At 40.9% G+C, this 19968-nt stretch overlaps 1 protein-coding gene across 3 annotated transcripts; it reads left to right on the forward strand.

Moving 5' to 3' along the window:
• Positions 1 to 79: 79 nt before the first annotated feature.
• LOC121949875 (bromodomain-containing protein 1-like) lies at positions 80 to 17329 on the forward strand. Of its 3 annotated transcripts, XM_042495694.2 has the most exons (11): positions 82 to 362; positions 2252 to 3642; positions 4404 to 4560; positions 4644 to 4772; positions 5741 to 5869; positions 7460 to 7772; positions 7989 to 8750; positions 8913 to 9039; positions 9940 to 10070; positions 13361 to 13515; positions 15596 to 15759. In XM_042495694.2, the coding sequence occupies exons 2-11, from the start codon at positions 2270 to 2272 to the stop codon at positions 15608 to 15610; spliced, it is 3291 nt and encodes a 1096-aa protein (XP_042351628.2). In that variant the 5' UTR covers positions 82 to 362; positions 2252 to 2269; the 3' UTR covers positions 15611 to 15759. The 3 variants fall into 3 exon arrangements, with proteins under 3 accessions (XP_087936287.1, XP_042351629.2, XP_042351628.2); XM_088080161.1 differs by lacking the exons at positions 13361 to 13515; positions 15596 to 15759 and adding an exon at positions 12950 to 13354 and having other exon boundaries at positions 80 to 362; XM_042495695.2 differs by lacking the exon at positions 13361 to 13515 and having other exon boundaries at positions 81 to 362; positions 15596 to 17329.
• The last annotated feature ends 2639 nt before the right edge of the window (positions 17330 to 19968 follow it).

The following is a 19968-nucleotide window of genomic DNA, read 5'->3' on the forward strand; positions in this document are numbered from 1 at the left end:
ACTTGAAAATATGGTACTGTCAATGCACCCCCCACCCGTTTGTAGGCGGTGACGTCACGACGTAAGAACTCACACAACCGCATTGTTGTTGGGGGAAGAGAAGCTCGGCCAGCCGCTGAGCCCTGCTGCATTTAAACAGTTTTCATTGATCCGTAATCACCCTGATCAAGGTAATAACACTCTGAAACCGGCTCCGTCGCCCTGGATACCTGTCGGTCACTCTCCAGTTTAACTCGGTTCAGCGCGAGCCGCGGCAGCCGTTGGATCAGCGGACTGAATGTGGATTTAACTGCCGCTTCGCTCCGCAGGCCGCGCGCGCCATAGCTGCCGTTTTTACAAGCTGAATTCGTGAAAATACCGAGGTAAGTTCAGCCCAACTCTGTCCTCGCATCTTAAATATCAGCCGTCTTCAGTCTGGGCCGGTTGAAATCTACAACCAGGCCGCGCTGCTCCGAGGAGAAGCCAACTTTTCCAATCGAGGCAGTTTCTTGTTGTGTTGGTCGCCATATTTCCTCCCCCCTTCAGCTTGGTGTAATGCTAGCACGCTAACGTTAAGCTCGGTTTGTGGACGGAGTGTCCTAATGCATCAAACCGGCCACCGGAGGCTCTGCCATCTGATGGGACGACACCACCGGGTCGTCTTTTTTTGTAACAGACCTATGTTTGGTATTTCTGGTTGAAGCTGAATCGATTATTAAACACAAATCGACGTTGTGGTTCGATTAGGGGAAGCTAACGTTAGCTGGTGGCTAGCAGTAACCGTTCAACAGAGAGAAACCAAACGAGCTGCAGCTGCTGTTAGCCACTGATCCCCAACAACAACCAGCTCTCTGCGGCTTCAGTCAGGCGAGCTGAGCCCACCGCAGGCTGGGTTTTGTCGGCGACGAGGTGCGCTGTTCTCCGTTCATTTCTTTCATTAAGCCAGTGAACGTTATCTTAGTCAGTCTGATTCCAACACCTTTACTGTAACTTCATTCAGCAGCCAAATGAAAACAAGATCTCGTGAATTAAAGGTGCACAAACAGACACTGGGACTTCCCTTTAAAAGCTGCGGTTGCAGTCGGAGTTGCAATCAGCTTCTGGTGTTAGCTTCACAACATAGCAGGGGTTAAAACAACTTACTTGATCAAGTATATTGGCACCCTTTCTTTTCAGTTGCTCTCAACTGGAGCTGCAACGATTTTTTTATTATGTTATTACATGTAAAAGGTCCGCTTTCAAAGTCTTACTCAGGTAAAAACACAAAAGTATGTTCTCTAAAATATACTTAATCATTTGAAACCTGGAACATCAGTTTTCCTGTGATGTGTTCAGATGCCCAAATCATGTGAGCTATTTCCAAGCAAAAATGCCAAACATTGTGTATTTTAAGCTTCAAAAAGATAAAGCTTTTTCTTCAAAGACTTGTTACAGTTGCTATTTGTGTGCAAATCACTCAACAAAGGGCTCAACTGGAAACCTTTTTATATTACGTGGTCGAGGTTAACTGTACGAATGCATGATAATATCGGCATGTCATCGGTATCGGCCAATATTTAAATGAAATATTTGAATTGGCCAACTTACCGATTTCTGCGGATATCACAAACAGGTGTTTGGTTGTTTTTTTTAATTGACAAAGTGAACACGTACATACCATCAACCCTAAGTTTAAGTATTTTTCTTATTTTGCAAAATGAAGTGGAAAATTACAAACACTGAAAAGCATTGTATAGTATGTCTCCATCTGCTGGTGGGCCATCACGATAAGAGTATGTGTAATAGGAAAAAAGTGGATAAATTGGTATTGCTTATTGGCATATGGGATATTGTCAAAAAATCCAATATTGTGCATCCCTATTCAACTGTCTTTAATTTCAATTTAGTATAAAATAATACCTTTTTTTATCTTTCAAACCACTTGTATGTTGTTTAGAGGCAGTTATGAAACCTCACTCACAGATAAAAAGTTGTGTATTTTGTCTTTGCATATTTTTCTTGTCCTTTATGATCGAAGGCTGTTAAAGGTGATGAAAGGTGCTGATACACTTGTGTAAACACACTGCTCACCAATGTTTCTGCAACACCTCATTGAGGGTTGAGGATGTTAATTATTACTGCAGGTTCTGTTATATCCAGCACACACTGCTCTATGTGCTGGCTGTTGCTTCACAGAGTTAATGACATAAATATTGTTGTTGTTCTGCAGTTGTTACCACCACTTCACATACGCGAGTCATTAAAAGTGTTGTTTCTTTTGTCTGGTTTTCAGGGTCTTTACGGCTTCAAGATGAAAAAGAAAAGTCGGCATCACCGACCTGCGGCACTGAAGAGGGATTCATCTCCCATCAAGCCATCGCCCAACCGGGAGACCCTGACATATGCACAGGCTCAGCGGATAGTGGAGCTGGAGGTGGATGGCCGCGTGCACCGGCTCAGCATCTATGACAAGCTTGACGTCATCACTGATGATGACCCCACGGCGCAGGAGATTATGGAGTGCAACAGCAACAAGGAGAACAACGAGAAGCCCCAGCAGGTCCTGGTGCGATCTGTGCGTCTCAAAAACAACCAGCAGAAGAAGAACGCTGCACTCATGGCCTCACACGGGAGCAGTGGCACGCACAGCAGTACCGGAGGCCTGTTAGAGCCAAAGGTTAGAACGGTTGAATATAATTTGCCCGTGGTGCCGAAGAGGCCAACGGCGTATTACAAATACACAGAGAGGACAGCGGAGGAGCTGGACGAGGAGGTGGAGTATGACATGGATGAAGAGGACTATGCCTGGCTGGAGATCATCAATGAAAAGAGGAAGAGCGAAGGCATCAGCCAGGTGTCGCACAACCTGTTTGAGTTTCTCATGGACCGCTTTGAGAAGGAGTCATACTCAGCCACGCAGGGTCAGAGCGACCTGCAGTCACTGGTGGATGAGGACGCTGTCTGCTGCATCTGCATGGATGGAGATGGAGCTGACAGTAACGTCATCCTCTTCTGCGACTCCTGCAATATCGCTGTGCACCAGGAGTGCTATGGCGTACCATACATCCCTGAGGGCCAATGGCTCTGTCGCCACTGCCTGCAGTGTCCATCGAGGCCCGCTGAGTGTGTCTTCTGTCCCAACCGAGGCGGAGCGCTGAAGAAGACTGATGACGACCGCTGGGGCCATGTAGCATGTGCTCTATGGGTGCCTGAAGTCGGCTTCTCTGACACAGTTTTCATTGAGCCCATTGATGGCGTCCGCAATATCCCACCAGCGCGCTGGAAGCTCACCTGTTATCTGTGTAAAGAGAAGGGCGCAGGAGCATGCATCCAGTGTGACAAGATCAACTGTTACACTGCCTTCCATGTCAGCTGTGCCCAGAGGGCCGGCCTTTACATGAAGATGGAGCCCGTCAAAGAGGTGACTGCGGCCGGTGCTGCCACCTTCTCTGTGAAAAAGACTGCTTACTGCTGCAGCCACACGCCTGAAGGCTGCGACCGCCGACCGCTCAACATCTACAAGGAACCGCACCCAAAAAATGGAGCCTGCCATAAGAGGGCTGACAAGAGGGGGAAGTCGCGGGGCAAGGGCTGGCACAAGAAGAAGAGTAAGAAAGTGGAGCCTGAACCAGAACCAGAGCCAGAGACCCCCACCAACTCTGGGCCCAGTATCACCACTTCAAGGTAAGCTGGCAAACAGGACTTCCAGAATGCTTCAGATGCATATATTATTAGTTGTTACTTCTGACTATCGATGGTCCTCACAGTTCTACTCACTACTTAGTCATTTACACCCAGCTCTAACTGCAGACTTTTTTTGATTAATTTATGTACATCCTGTTCAGTAATAGGCCTGTTTCTAGCCATTCACCATTCAGACCTCCAGTGTACACCAGTCTCAATATTGGTAAGGACTATTATCAGGGTTCCTGCGGATCCTTAAGTAGTCTTAAAAGGCATTGAATTCATTAATCTAAAAATAAGACCTTAGTTGGTATTAAAATTACCTAAATTATTTTTTGTAAAGTCTGTATAATACTAAAACATGGATGACAGTCTGATTCTATTAATGTTTTTCGTTTTGTTTTTTTTGCCGTTGCATTGTGAAATCTCGGTAACATCTACTTTTTTAATTAAAAAAATTCTTCCTCTCAAACTTGAGATGGGAATTCAAGCAGTGGAGTCTCACATGCAGAATGCAAACACAAAATCGCCAAGAAAACCATCAAGAAAAGCAACATATTTCCCTTTTCTGTTGGTAGACCAAATAGATACTTATAATAATATAATAATTTAATTTCACTTCCTTTTTAGTTCCATTCTAAAAGGGCTTTATTTTTTTTGTTAGATAGATGATTGTGTTTGTGCTTAGGTTATCTCCTCTGAATGAAACAAATGATTTTTATTGATTGATTAATATTCCCTTTGGTTTCCCCGTGGGTCAGTTTCGACACTATACTGAACCAGGTGGCAGTTCAGAGGAAGCGTGTGTTTGTTGAGCGGGTGCTGAGCTACTGGGTGCAGAAGAGGCAGTCAAGAAACAATGTGCCGCTGATCCGCCGGCTGCAGGCCAACCCTCAGCCGCCCAAAGTCAAGCAAAAGGTCAGTGCTGTTGAAACTCGCTGCGGAGCATTATTATCCTTACTTGTTGTGCTTCTTACTGAAGTGAAGTTGGCTTTCTATAGGACCGTATGGAGACAAACCAGGCGCTGAAGGAGCAGTTGAAGGAGTGGCACCGCCTCCGCCACGACCTGGAGCGAGCTCGCCTGCTGCTGGAGCTCATCAGAAAGAGAGAGAAGCTGAAAAGAGAGGAGGTAGAGCCACCTTATTAAATGCTGCTTTGCTGCTACTCAAGCCTCATTTCAAATAAAATAATCTATAAATAATGACGATAAGCTTCATGGTTTCCTGTTTGGATATGTATATGTGCGTATATGTACGTGTATGTATGTGTATGTATATATATATATATATATATATATATATATATATATATATATATATAGATATAGATATAGATATAGATATAGATATATACATATTTAAAATTCGTTAAGAAAATTGATGCCGATTGATCGGGTTCTGTGGTCATTGAAAGCCACAGTGGCTTTGTAACATGAGTTTTGCACGATTGGAGTACTTTAATCCTGAAAAATCACCTTAACGTAAAGCATTTAGCAGCAGTGCCCATGTTAACAGGTAAGAGCATCCACACTGCCTGCATGGGCAGCGTTGGTCAGGTGCGTCTAGTTGCATGTCAGCCGCGGCACATCTAGAGAAATGGTAGCTTGCTTGACTCTACACCACCTTCTAACTTCAGTTTAAAAGTCTCTCTCTGTCACAGAGATGAGGAAATACAAAGATGTCTGTTTTACTCAAAACTTGCCTGTGTTTCTTTCAAAATAAAAGTCCTTTGACAACATCCCTGTTGACAGAATCCAATCAGTTGTTAACTCAAGGCATTTTATTTTGAAATATGCTGAGATCGTGCTATTGACAATGCAGGAGCTTGTACAACTTCATAAATGAGTGGAATTTGTGCTTGAAAATGTGAATTGAATTTTTAAAAATACATTCACAGCAAAATTGGATGTATGTGACTAATTAATGACAGAGCATGTAATTAATTTGATTCATTTTTAAATCACCTAACAGCCCTAAAATATATATATATATATATATATATATATATATATATATGTATATATATATATATATATATATATACACACACACACTCACACATACATGATATATACATGACTGTGTCTTTTCCCGTCAGATGAAGCTGCAGCAGTCAGTGCTGGAGGTCCAGCTGACCCCTTTCAACATCCTGCTGAGAGCCGTGCTCAGTCAGCTGCAGGAGAAGGACCAGTACAGTATCTTTGCTCAGCCCGTCTGCATTAAAGAGGTGCGCAACCTTTTATGAGTCTGCTCAAAAACAATTTGCTTTGCTATCTATCAAAAATAATAATAATAATAATAATAATACTAATATATTTCTCGGGATTTGTGTTACATCACTGAAGATTAAAACCCAGTATTTCCTGTTTTGGCAGCTTCACAATAAAAGTCAATAAATTACAAAACAATGTAGGACTTTTTGTTGTGAAGAATATAATAGACACAAAACTGGCCACTGTTTTACAGCTGCTTATATTGACACTGGCTGCTTGGCTAATTTATACTATGTGAAATGCCATAGGCTTGTGCTAATAATGTTAGCATGTAGTATTTGTTGATAAAATATGTCTAGTATAAGACAATGGATTTGTTGGTGAACCTAGTGAGTTTTAATTGAGCCAAACTTTTGTATTACCTTTGTTAAATGTTGCTGTTGTTCTTGGCTTTATATGAGTAGAGGATATCTCCACTAGCTGCTAGGCTAATTTATACAATGTAAAATGCCACAAGCTTGTGCTGATAATATAAGCATGTTGTATACATGTGGAAAAAAAGTGTTTTGTCAGAAAACCATACAAGTTATACTGAAGTTGATTTCGGTACATGTGATATTTTCGCTATTAAGGCATGTTTAATGTGTGTCTTTAATGTGTGTTTTGAATCAATCAAACTTCACAGCACTTTGCAGAATCTCAACCACCAAATACAGAGAAAAAAATTGACGTTTTGTTTTTTGTTACAAGAGACTGTCATGTTTAAATTTAGCACTTTGATAAGATATCTGTCAGTTGAGCACTTCGACATGTCTTATGTTAATTTCATCTGTTTAAAGCCCTGTCTGACAGCAAGCATCTCACACGTGTTTTTGCACTTCAGCATCTAAGTTCAATAAATGTTTTTGTTGGAAAAAAAAAAAAGAATCGTGTGAGAGAATCGTGACCCCAATTCTTTAGGAGAATAGTGATTTAGAACAGCAAGAATCGTTCTGCCTTAATATAGACCAAAATGTTGGAACAAATTAATGTTTAATTTAAATATTATGCATAAGTATTGCCTGCATCATTTCCTGCATGTCTTTGAATGAGAAGGCAGGGGTAGACCTTTAATGTGAAGCAACCAAAGGAAGTGTACAGTGCTAACTAACAAATTCTTGACTCATCACTTGTTAGGTTTAAATAATGAATGAGAAGTTATGTCTGCAATAAAAATTTAGCTAAAAAGAAAAATCAGTTTTAGTTGTCAACTGTGAGATTAGTAGCCAATTCATTTGACAACTATGTATTGTGTATCGAGTGAAAAAAGTCAAAATTATTTGATCCCAGCTTCATAAATGTGAATATTTTCTGGTTTCATTACTCCTCTATGACAGTGAACTTAATATCTTTGGTTTTGGACCAAACAAAACATTTGGGCGTCATCTTGAGTTTTGGGAAACAGATATTTCACTTTTTTTTCTGGCATATTGTAGACCAGACAACTAACTGATTAATCAAGAAAATAATCCGCTCATTAATTGACAAGGAATGTAGTTGCAGCCATGAATAAAAGTGAATCAGAAAATCTGCGGCCTCAAATGTGTCTCCTGTGTCTCTTGCAGGTTCCTGACTACCTGGACCACATAAAAAACCCCATGGATTTCTCCACCATGAGGAAACGTATTGACGCTCACGACTACAGGAGCCTGGAGGAGTTCGAGGCAGACTTCAACCTCATAATCTTCAACTGCATGAAATACAATGCCAAGGACACATTTTTCTACAAGGCAGGTCAGCGGATGCAGGACCACGGAGGAGCCATCCTCCGCAGGGCCCGCAGAGAGGCTGAGAGGATCGGTTTCGACTTCCCCAGTGGGTTGCATCTGCCCGAGGCTCCGAAACTGGAGCCGCCGCCCCCCTTCACCTGGGAGGATGGTAAGTTGCTTGATCATTAAGAAACAGGAAATCGGTCAGTGTTTGGATATTGTGGACTGAATCTCTGTGTTTTTGGACTGGTGCTCAAAGTTCTGTTCATGTGTTTTGGGCATATGTCATTATTGGGGATTTTTTTATTTCATCATCTCTAAAAGTGCTGGAGTAATGTTATGGAAATAATACTGATGATGTCATGTGACCATCTGTTTCTCTCAGTGGACCGGCTCCTGACCCCCTCTTACCGTCAGCTGACCCCTCTGGAGGATCAACTGAAGGAGCTGCTAGAGAAACTGGACCTGAGCACGGCCATGAAGCACAGCCCGTCCCGCAGCAAGAGGCTCAAACTGCTCAAGAAAACCATAATGGAGGTCCGCAGCGAGATGAGCCTGAAGCAGTCCCTCAAAACTCTGCCGAATGCAGCTCCTGAGCCGAGCCCAACCCCTACCCAGTCAGAGGAGAGAGCACACTCTGAATCTCCAGAAGAGCCCTGTACGCCACAGGAGGAGAAACCTTTACCTCCGCCAACACTGGAGCTGTTAACCTCAGTGTCGCAGCTCGACACCTCGCCCGGGGACTCGGAGCTGCACCCCCTGAAGGCCGTCAAATCCAGCACGGACCATACTCCCATGGAGCTCGATGGCGACACATCTACCTCAGCACTCACAGAGGCACTCAACGGACACCTCCCAGAACCGTTGCTTCCTAACGGCGACCTCCACACTGAAGCCTCTAGCGCCTGCAACAGACGGAACAGCGTTCTCTTCCGCAAATCCAAGAGCACCAGCCCCCAGAAACCCCCCAAGACCAAGACCCAAGAGGCAGCTGCTGTGACGCTGCCACCCCTGGGCACCAAAACCTTCCTGTCAGTGGTGATCCCTCGCCTGGAGACTCTCCTTCTGCCGAAGAAAAGAAGACGCAGCAGCAGCGCTGATGGCGAGGAAGATGAAGAGGAGTCGCCAATTAAACGCCTTGGTACAGGTACTGACTCAAATGTCATGTTTTAAAATCAAAGCAAAAATCTCCCCAGTGACAAGATATGAACTTCAATGTTAAAGAAACCGTTTTAATCATCAGAGTACTATTGTACCTATAACCCTACACTACACCATGACAAGTTTCCTTTGTTGTTTTTCCTTCCAGGAATAGCGAACGGTTTTGTTGTGGAGGAGGAAGAAATCTCACCTTCTCCCCGCCTGCTGGAGCCACGCCGCCGCTGTGCCTCCGAGTCAAGCATCTCCTCCAGCGGGAGCGTCCTCTGCAGCACAAGGTGAGTTCAGCAGGAAACATCCATGCTGTTTAATGATAACACAAGGTTGAATATATGAATAGCTGTGCCCATCATTTCTGTCAGCACTGATAACATCCTACTGACCTAATTCATAGCTGAGATCTGATCTAGCAACACAGTCACATGATGGGATTGATGGAGAAAGCCATGAAAAGAAGAAAACAATGTCTCTTTAATTTGTTGCTCTTTATGAGAACATCTTAATCTTTGATTTGGACCCCACATGTTTTATTGCCTACATATTAAGGTGTACATTTACAGTAGTTATTAATCTGGAAAAAACATAACAAGATTAGATTATATTATTAGAACAGATTATAACAAGTAGCCACTTCACTTTGTTACTTATTTATCAATGAAAACATAAAACACATACCTGTTGTTTATTTTTCTGTTTGGATTCATTAACTCCTGGATTCAAAGTACATTGTGTGTTGATGATATACACTGAGGGGTATATGTTTGGTTCTGAACGAAGCTGATCTGTAATCAAGGAAACAAACACATATAAATAAACACTGAAAAACCTGTAATGCACAGTTACACAACCAACCCCAACACCGTACTTATGATCAAATAATCGATAAAACAGTATTTTGAGCCATGGTGATGTCAGTGTGGCATGCAAAATATTTTATGCTATAAAAAGAAAAAATATTTTGTAAGAACAAGAAAAACATGTTAAAATGAAGTTAAAACACCATAAAAATATCTTGATATGAATTGAACCCTGATCATGATTTGTTTATGATGACAGCAATACACTGCAGAGTCTTAAACTTAGACTTCAAAATTTCTGTGCAGCTGGTGTGTTCAAGACACTCCACCTCACAAAGTTTCTAAACATCTTCCTTGCCTTTCTTTCCTTGTCTCTTTTAGTACCGTCATTGTGTCCAAAAACGGTAAAGGGCGGTCACCAGCAGCTCGACGGAGCACTGTGGACGACAAAAGCACTCTGATGACCTGCATCGAGAACGGAGAGTTCACCAAAGCTGCCAAGATTCCTACAGGTGAGCAGAGCAACATCCATCTGTTCATATCTGATGAATGTGCATGACACAGCATGGCACGCTTTGATTGGTCAGCTCTTCTCTCTGTCTGCTGATTTACTAAACTTATTGAAAACTCGCTATTATTATACTAATAAAGTTTATGTGCGAGTTTACTTATTTCTTCCTTCCCTATATTGGGAACTGGGATTTTTACAGAGCCAGGAACTCCTACCATCTCATTGGTTCTTCAGCTGAAGTCCAGGGGCCTCCAAGGTCCTGGATGACTCAAAATTGTGGGTTTTAGCCATAAAGGAAGTGATAAATGAGCAAAGAGTCCAGAAACAGGAAACCTGTGATAGACAAGGTGGAAGCGAAGTCCGTAATTTTTTATAGTGTGTGTTCAGTGAATTATAGACTCACATCCTGGTTTCTCAACAAACAAATAACAATTCATTTGGAGAAGTGAAAGTTATCTTTGGTTCAACTTGTAAAACTATATTGTTCTTTCTAAGATCAGACTGGTGTACAGTTAGTCTCATTAGGTAAAACAGCTACATCAGCTGAAATGTTAAAAAACAAAATACTTACAAAATACATAGCAGCACAAAGTAAAAGATTTAATAAGTCTATGAAATTTGACACACAACTTTTCAAGAGATTCTTAATCCAAATTCTAAAGGTCCAAGTCCAAAACCAATATATTTATAAACTTAAATCATTGATTTCTGAGTGAATGTTGAGCAAATCCACAAATGACCATGAAATGATCCACTAGAAAGACGACATCTTAAGGCTCATTTATAGTCCCTTTTTGTATTACACTAGCTATGTCTGTTTCAACAGCTGTAAATGACATTGGCTTCATACTTCCACGCGTCCTTTATGTTGGCATGGATATGGCCAAGAAATGGCACTAGAGGGCAGAGTCAAAAGTTTCATGCAACAGCAAACAAGGCAATGGTGGAGAAGGTTATAATATTTACCTTTTAAACAGAGGCAGTGTTGTAGATGCCGGGCGTCTGTGCGGCCATTAAATACATCCCGACGTGGACGTAGGGTTCTTTTTATTAATATCACTACATATCATATTACTGATTTGTTTCGTTTCGGCATTATTTCAATTTGTTTGTCGTTCCCTACGGTTGATCTACTTTGAACTTGGCTGCACTGCCCCCATAGTCTCCGCTGGTACTGCTTCATTTCGTCTTTATCAAAAATCAGAAAAGTGCACAAATAAGGAAGAAGTTAATGCGGAGTACGAAAGAAAGCTTTGTCTGTCTTTGTATTTAAGGTTGAGCATAAATGAGTCCTTACCCTGTTGGAGTTTTTGAAACTTTCAAAAACACTCAGTTCACTCTGATTGTACAGTGATACATAGTGGAGCGTCTTCTCTCACAAATCATCTTTGATGAGCACAGGCCCCAGCTGACTGAGAGCACACAAACTCAACTACATGCATGTTTAATTTTGGCCTGCCAGCAAGTTACTCACTGAATGAATATTAATTAGGGGCAGCCGATATGATCTGCTGCCTGAAAGGTTTTTAATTTTAACCTGTGAAAGTGACGATCAGCGCCAGTTAAAAATGGGAAGCTGCTAGCTCAGTGTTACATAGACTGATCTTTGCAAATAAGAAGAGGGAAAATCAGAGCTGAATCTGTGTATTTTGCCTTACATGTCTAATTTTTTTTAATTTCATGTAAGCACTGAAATACTTTTCCTGTAATTAAAAGAGTAACTAAACCACAGAATTTTAGCTTAAGTGCCTCTTCTGTGGAACATGAAAAACAAGTATCAGGACAGGTCTGGCAGCCCCTCCTTTGTGCTGCCTCCCGACCCGTGGTCTGGAAGTGTTTTTGAAGCTGGGAAAACAACAGTGCTGACCTATTCTGGCCTATAACCCACCAGTACCTATCTATCAACACTACTAAATACCCATATACATTGATTTACTACTAAAAAAGTGTTGAGGCTAACAAAATACAGTAGAATACAGTAAGAAAAGAAGGCATTTGACCGCCTTTATGTTAACCAATACAATCCATTAAAGAATGCCCTTAGTGGTGCGCCTTTACCACAATGGTAACAGCAAATGGCACATAATCGCAATGTCCTCGGTTCAATTTCCAGTCTGCCTGTTTGCTGTCATCTCTCAAATAAAGACCAAAGAAATAATCTATAAAATTATACCGTAATGAATCGGCCAGGACAATCTTACTTCCACGTTATGTTCATGGGGGAAAAAAAACTATATAAACCCTGCATCAGTCTGAACAGCTTTACAGCGATATATGACAAACCCAGAATCTCTCTTTTTTTTTTAAAGGTAATCTTTAAAAAAAACCTGTTTGTGTTCTTTGTTGTGTGTTCAGACTAGGCATGGGCAGTATCTGATTTTTCATACCTTTCTGAAGTTTCTATCTATTTTCCTTATTAAACAGAGATCTATTACTCTACACCTTTTGAATTCAACGTACTCATCATAAAACCCACTTCATTAAAACTTGACAGAAAAAAAAAATAAAACTCAGCCAAACAGTCTTGGTTACTCTTTTTAGTAATCTACTAAGTAAGTCTACTGTTCAAACTATCATCAGGTCTGGTTTGGTCTGAATAAATCTGACTGGATGTCATGGTGTCTTTCAGCTCAGCTGCCTGTTCCACCAGTAGAGATCGGAGACTGAGTTCTGGTGGTGCGTGCTGTGCCACTACATACAATAAGTTTAGTAGAAAGAGGAGCGCCTGTGTTTTGATGGTATTAAAAAACATACCTTTGGGATTTTATCTACCCTAGTATACCGTAATACCATGATACTGCCCAAGCCTAGCTCAGACTGCTTGTGCTCTGTGTCTGTTGCATTGAATACTTCATAACTTGCTTATCGTTGTTCCTGTAGAGGTGTGGAAGCCCTCCGCTGCTTCTCCATTTGTTCTGGAGCCTCTTAAACTAGTTTGGGCTAAATGTAGTGGATATCCCTCCTACCCCGCCCTGGTGAGTGCGTGTTGGTCCCCTCTGTGTCTCATTACCCATCTGCCCCTCTGCCATCGTGCGTGCTGTAGCTCGTGATTTGTGCTCACAGCCATGCGGGAGCTTCCAGCTGGCCGATCATGGACTGCTTTGTGTTTGTGGAGTCGGCCGCTTCGCTCAGAGCGTTTCCGGCTCGACTCAGCCTTGCATGCTTGTGTCTCTGACTGCGGGCTCTTCTACGCGGTTGCCAGGAAATACTCCACCCTGATACTGTGAGGAGGCAGCTTCACTCAGTGTCCCTCCCACTCTGGTTTTTGGTTTTTTTTTTTGGCCATCACAGATCATGGACCCCAGGGCCCGGAAGACGGGTTGTCAGCACAACGGGGTGGAGCTTCCCCAGCCGCCGCCGGACGTTCTCAGAGCCGGAGAGCGGATGCAGTTCAGGTCCGCAGAGAAACTCTTCCTCGTCCACTTCTTCGACAGCAAGCGCAGCTGGTGAGGAACTAAGCGACTCACGTAATAAAAAGAGGAATAAAAAAAAGCATTTCCTATCAAAAGTAGGGATGTCAACAACAAACTGTTAATTTGTCAATTGAGAATATGTTTGACTGGTTAGGCATGTCGTCTTATAGGTTAATTTTGCAACTCTTAAGTTTACTGCATTGTGCACCACTCATGTCTGGTAGGTAACTAGCTAGTGGTCTTATTTTGGCAAATGCCTCTAGAAACGCCATCCAGATCCATCAGTGTTGCTGCGGAAACATAGTGCCCAACCTCTGGTCTTCCTCCCTGGCTGGCTGCTTTTCAGTAAAGCCAGCAGAAAATAAAAGGCAAAACAGTTAACATCACAAAACATCAACATTTCACCACCTCTAAATGGTTAGCACTTTGAAATGCTGTGCTTAAGATGACCATGTCAACGGAGAGCTGGAATTACACATACACATTAACCTGTAGGTTAGGTACAGTAGGTTGTAGGTAGGTTTCAGGTGTGTCTGTTCAATGTCACAGACAGGCTGGTGAACAGGTAAAAAGTAGAAGGCTGCATGGACAGAGGCCTGTGAAAACTTAGTGCTGATGTCACGACGATGTTAGGATAGTATGGAAACAGTAATCACCACCACAGGGTTGTAGACTACATAGGAGTCTTAAAATGTGGTCTTGTTGTGTTGGGTGCCATAATAGAGTAATGGCTCAATACTGCGATTTTATTGTACACCAGCAGCCACTGCCCATCTATATATGAAGACAACAATGGTTAAATGCGATTAGACAAAAGAACTGACGGAGGCAATCATCATAACGATAGGGATTATATAAAGATTTTTGTTTTGGCTTTGGGGGAGCTGTCATGTCATCCATCTATGTGCAGTCTATGATTTACTTTTCCACAGTTTTGTTTTGCTAACAAAGCTAACGGTAACTAATGTGATAAGAAGTTAGCATTACAGTGAAATTTCGTGTTCCTCCGTATACCTCCCCACTTTCTGATTAGGTGGACATGATAACCCACATACACATCACGTTATTTATTCCTACAACAGTAAATACTTTTAACCCTTCCTGATATGAAGTGTGCACTGCGCACATGAGCATTTTTCATATTTACCAGTACATCTGTCTTCTGTCCTTGCTGCTGGCTGGGTCATTGGTTAAATCGTGGTATTTGGAGTCCTGTACATGGCCATTTAAAAAATAGTTATAGGCACTGAGGACTGCACCCTCAGTTTGTCTTAACTCTACACTCTTGGTTTTTCTGTCAGGGAAGTGTAAATGTCAAATCATCCATCCACTGACTGAGAGCATACGGGTCAACCAGTCTGGTCCTGCTGGTCAGCGTTAACTTATTCAAGTAACCCTTGCGGTCCCAGAGAGACAGTGACCTGACATATTCAGAGAGTCTCATTTCATCCTCCTCTGTTGTTGGAAACAAGCCAACAAAACTTGCTAGCTAGAGCTAGCTAACGTCGGTGGATAAATTGTTTTGCCTCCAGCTAAGCCCCACCCACCAAAAAAGATCAAACTGTTTACTAACAGTAATAGGGTCTGCATGCCTCTTTCTAATTCAGTCTCTCTCTGAAACGTGGTGCGGACTAATGTGGATCGGCGTTTAAGCGCAGCTTAGACGATAATTAATGGCAACGCATCATTGCAGCTCACCGGCTATGGAGCTAAAATTAGCGCATTAACCCGGGTGTCGTGTTTCCATCAATGTCAATCAAAGCTGGAGGCGATAAATACCCGTGACTACTGCAGTCATTTTACCCGGTTGTGATGTGATTGCACACTTTCCCATTGTATTAAAACACCAGATGTTGCTGTAATGTTTTTTTTTTCTCTGCAGTAGAAGTGAGGCCCAAGTGTGTTTAAAATATAGCAGAAATTTCTAGTTTGAAGATTTCTGTCTTCATTTAAAGGTTGTAAGTGAGGAGAAGCTTAGGAGCCATTGACGAGAGTCAGCAGGACACTGATACGTCAGGAATATAAACTGTGAGGTCACTGATGTCATCTAGAGTGAGAAGCAGCTTTTTGTGCAACCAGTGTCACACTGACCTCTCGTTTTCTCTTTCCGCAGGCAATGGCTTCCTAGATCCAAGATGGCTCCCTTCGGGCTCAACCAGGCGCTCGACAAATTCAAGCTGATGGAGGCTCGCTCCTCCTGCATCCGTAAAGCTGTGCAGCTAGCCTTCGACCGAGCAATGAACCACCTGAACCGTGTAAGCGGAAAGCTGGAGCCGAATGCCGGCCTCACTCCTGTAGACTGAACCACCTCCTCCTACCACCTCTCCCATTATCCACCTCTCCCCTGTCAGCTTTTTGTTTTGAACACCGTCACAGCAGACACACTCAGTTTCTGCCTCATACGCACAACACACACAATTGTCATGTTTACCAATTCCTGCAAACTGGAACCGAATCGTTTTCATGACTCCCCACACATGTTCCCCTAATCCCCACCCCGTCCGAATACTGTAGCTTGTGACGGCCATCTTGTTTTGTCAAAGAGCTATGCAACGAAGACGACTCGGTTAGCGGGTGTAAAAGGTTGAAAGAGAGAAAAAAAAGTCAAACATGGGCTGTGAGGACTGAAAAATCACGGGTCTACACCTGTTGAATGTGTCAGATTTGACATCTGACCTCCTTAAATGTGCTGCAAGACTGCTGCAACAATCTCACTGCCATGAAAATGTCCATCAGTGTGTGTGTGTGTGTGTGCGTGCGTGCGTGCGTGCGTGCATGCGTGTGTGTGTATGTGTGTGTGTATGTGTGCGTGTGTGTGTGTGTGTGTGTGTGTGTGTGTGACTGCAGCAGCTCCTGTAAATATCCTGTACAAGGCCTGACACTAATTTATTCACTCCCTCAGTTTGTTTTGGTACATTTGGTGTTCAGATATTTATACAGTCGGAGGTGATGATCCACTGACAGTGTCATTGTTTCTGCTGGTGCTATCTCTACACAGAGAGAAAAAAAACAAACATGCATACTGTAATGAACATTTTTATTTCAGCTCCTTTTTTACGGTTTTTGTAAGTTATTGAGTTCTCAAGCTTCAAGTTCTCTTGTCTTTGGCATTAATTTTTTGTGTGTTTGCATCTTTATTTTTTACCTGAATGTTTTTACTGGACTACTTCTCTTTTTGTTTGTACATATTTATATAAAATCTATATAGATACACTCAAAATTTAAAATGCCTGAAGTGCATCATTCACACCGAAACCAAAAAAAAATCTGCTGCCCACAAGTTTCCCACTGTTTTTTTTGGTTTTGTTTTGTTTTTTTACAGTTTCAATCAGGTTTTCAGTCTTTTTGTTTGTTTGCTGTGATGAGTTCAAGTCCTCTGTAAAACGTCACAAAATCATCTTTTCCATCTGAACTGAACTACAGTCGGCTGTAGGAGAGAAGAGAATGTGCCTGTACTAATTTATTGTAAAGCAGAAAATGTATATGCATTACTTTATAGAGAGAGTATTGTACTACGGGCACACGAGGAGCCGTATGTAGAGGCCCCTCCTCTTCTGTTGTTTTGTGAGGTTTTTTACATTTTTTTATTTTGGATTGATAGCATTAAATCTGAGAGGTGAGGTGATAGTGTTTGATGTTTTATTTGGCAGGGTTTTGATGGGTAGATTTTCTGTTTTGTTTGGCCCCTCTGGATGTGGATGTTGTGTGTACATAGATTTGGTACTTTAGCTGATTCTCTGGGAAAAACCACAGTTATAGCCAACGGGAGGGGAACTAGCCAACAACAGGCTGGTGGGATTTTTATACTAAAACACTGAAAAATTAAAATATGTTAATGAATCACTGATTCAGCGTGCCCTGTTTTTTATTATTATTATCATTATTATTAGGAATTAATTAATTATATATTTTTTTATATCGGTAAAATATTATTTTATTGCCCTTTTTTCTTTATTAAATATATTAAGTATATTTAGAAAATATTACTTAATCTTACTATCATTTATTTTATTTCATTTTGTTTTTTAATGTTTCTAATTCTGTTTTGTCTTCTTTAGTTCTCTTTGCTATCATTTTCTTAAAATTATCCTGGTTATATTTTATTCTGTGTTTGTTTTAAGTTTATTTTTATTATTAAGCACTATAGAATTAAAAATGAATGATAAGTAAAACTATGACAAATACATTTAAGGAAACCCTCTGAATATAATGATTTGATTTCTTTAGTTTCCTTTACTTTTATGTTTTTATTTATCCCAGTTTTACATTATTCTGTCTTGGTTTCACTTTATATAGTTTTATTCTTTTATAATTATTTATGATTAAAACTTTTTTGTTAATTTTAATTATCAGATATTACTTATCTCCATGCTGGCCCTAATTGCATCTTAACATAAAGCCTCAAAACAAATACACCTAAGATGAAACACTTAACAACAAGGAACTGATAACTTTGCAATGTATTATACTGACCAAAAGGTGGCGCTGTTGTTCTGTCAGTGAAAACAGCTGATGTTGCAGAAATAGAAAGACAACACTGCAATGTCACAATTCCGACTCAGAAGGATTTTAATGTGCTTTAATTGTGAAAAGAGATCCCTACTAAATTATCTAAATTAGGTGTTTTACAAAGTCACTGAGCACTGAGTTTATCGGCATCTGGAACGTTTTTACCGCATGCTATAGTATGGCATTTTTCGCCACTTCACGAGCTAGAGGCTGTCCTGATCTTTCAGCACTTAACTTAATGTTCCCTACACAGCCTTTCCTTCACATTGTATACTATAATGTTCTTCAAAATGCTATACTATGACTTTTTTTTACATTTGGAACGATGCATTTTTCGACCATTTTTTCCACATGCTAGAGTATGCTGTTTTGAAACATACTATAGTATGACATTTTTCAACATTTTAAAATCTGTAGGTGCTATTGGTTCTAGTGTCCCCGCAGATCCAGTTTTCTCAGTTGTCTATCTTTTGAATATCTGTGAATATTTTGCTGATGACTTAACATTTTCTTATATTTAGCAGTAGATATTTTGGGCATCCTGAGCTTGTCATCTAGCTTAGTCAAATGCACACATACGCAAGCACACAAGCACACAAGCACACACAAACTCTCTGGGTCTCTGGGGGTTAAAATGTCTTAGAAGTTGGGATATAATTATCCAAGCATGCAGGGGTAATTAACTGTGCCCAGCTCATAAATAAACACATTTTCTCTGCACACACACTGTTAATGCATCAGACGCCGCTGGAACAGAAAAAAACCCCACCAGAAAAGTCAAGCAGTCTGTCTCAATAAATAAATATTAACTATTGAAAATACTATGTCTTTCTGTTTTAGGGTTTTAAATTCCAACACAGCATGACAACTTTTAATTGGGGGGCGGGGGGTGTACTGTAACAACAGTTTTTGAAATTATTACAAGTAAAAGCTGAATCAGTTTTTGGCAAGTTGAAAATGGCATTTTATTTGTCTGTTTGTCTTTTAAAGGTATTTAAGCAAGTAAAAGAGGACTGGGTGAGTTACAGTCTGTCAAATATATTCACTATGAATGAAATCAAGTCATTTTGAGGCAGAAACAACCTTTCACTAACAAAATAACAGCTGCAATCACTTTTTGGCACATTTAATGCATTGCATTGATATATTACTATGAAAGAAATCAAGTCATTGAGGCAGAAAGAACCTTTTAGTGGCAAGATAGGAGCTGCAATCATTTTTTGGCAGGTTTTTATGTGTTGTATTGGCTCTTCAAAGGTATTTTTAACAGGTAAAAGGATGTAAAATAGACTGGAGTGGTTATAAACTCAAGGATAATCATAATAACAATATTAATGACTTAAGTTATATAGATACACTAACTGAACTTCACAATTTTCCTTACACAATGACCATCCCATGTCCAAACAACATTTTTCATCTCTATATTTGTACCCCTAAATGTTGGAAAATGGCATAGACATGTACCTTTTCTCAGTTTGGAACTTATATGTACCCTTTCAACCTAGAAAAGGTACATGATAGTATCTTATGGACCAACTATGACTCTTTGACAGTACATCAACTGCAGATATACCTTAAAGAACAGGAATGTGCCCTAACCGTACCCCATATTCTGACATTTTAGTAGGGTAGTATGGATATTAGAGCGCACAGACATTTTATGATAAAAACCAGAAAGAACCAAAGCCCTAATTGCTTAAAGCGCTCACTATGTAGCAGCTCCATTTCTCTGACATCAATCTACAATTATTGACAAGCCTACAGGTCCTGTGTGTCAATGTGTGTATCTGGTGTATCAGTGTATGTAAGGATTACAAGAGTGAAAACATTGAATTTCCCCTTGAGGGATTTATAATTGAAAATATATTATTGTATCAATATTGATTCAAGCTAAAAAATATAGAAGCATAACAGACAGTTATGGCACGGTGGCCATACAAGATCATTCCAAGAAATACATAGGCACGGCAACCA

Source organism: Plectropomus leopardus, chromosome 7 (genome assembly GCF_026936395.1).
Source record: "Plectropomus leopardus strain MGB_pleo_1.0 chromosome 7, ASM2693639v1, whole genome shotgun sequence".
NCBI classification, from domain to species: domain Eukaryota; kingdom Metazoa; phylum Chordata; class Actinopteri; order Perciformes; family Serranidae; genus Plectropomus; species Plectropomus leopardus.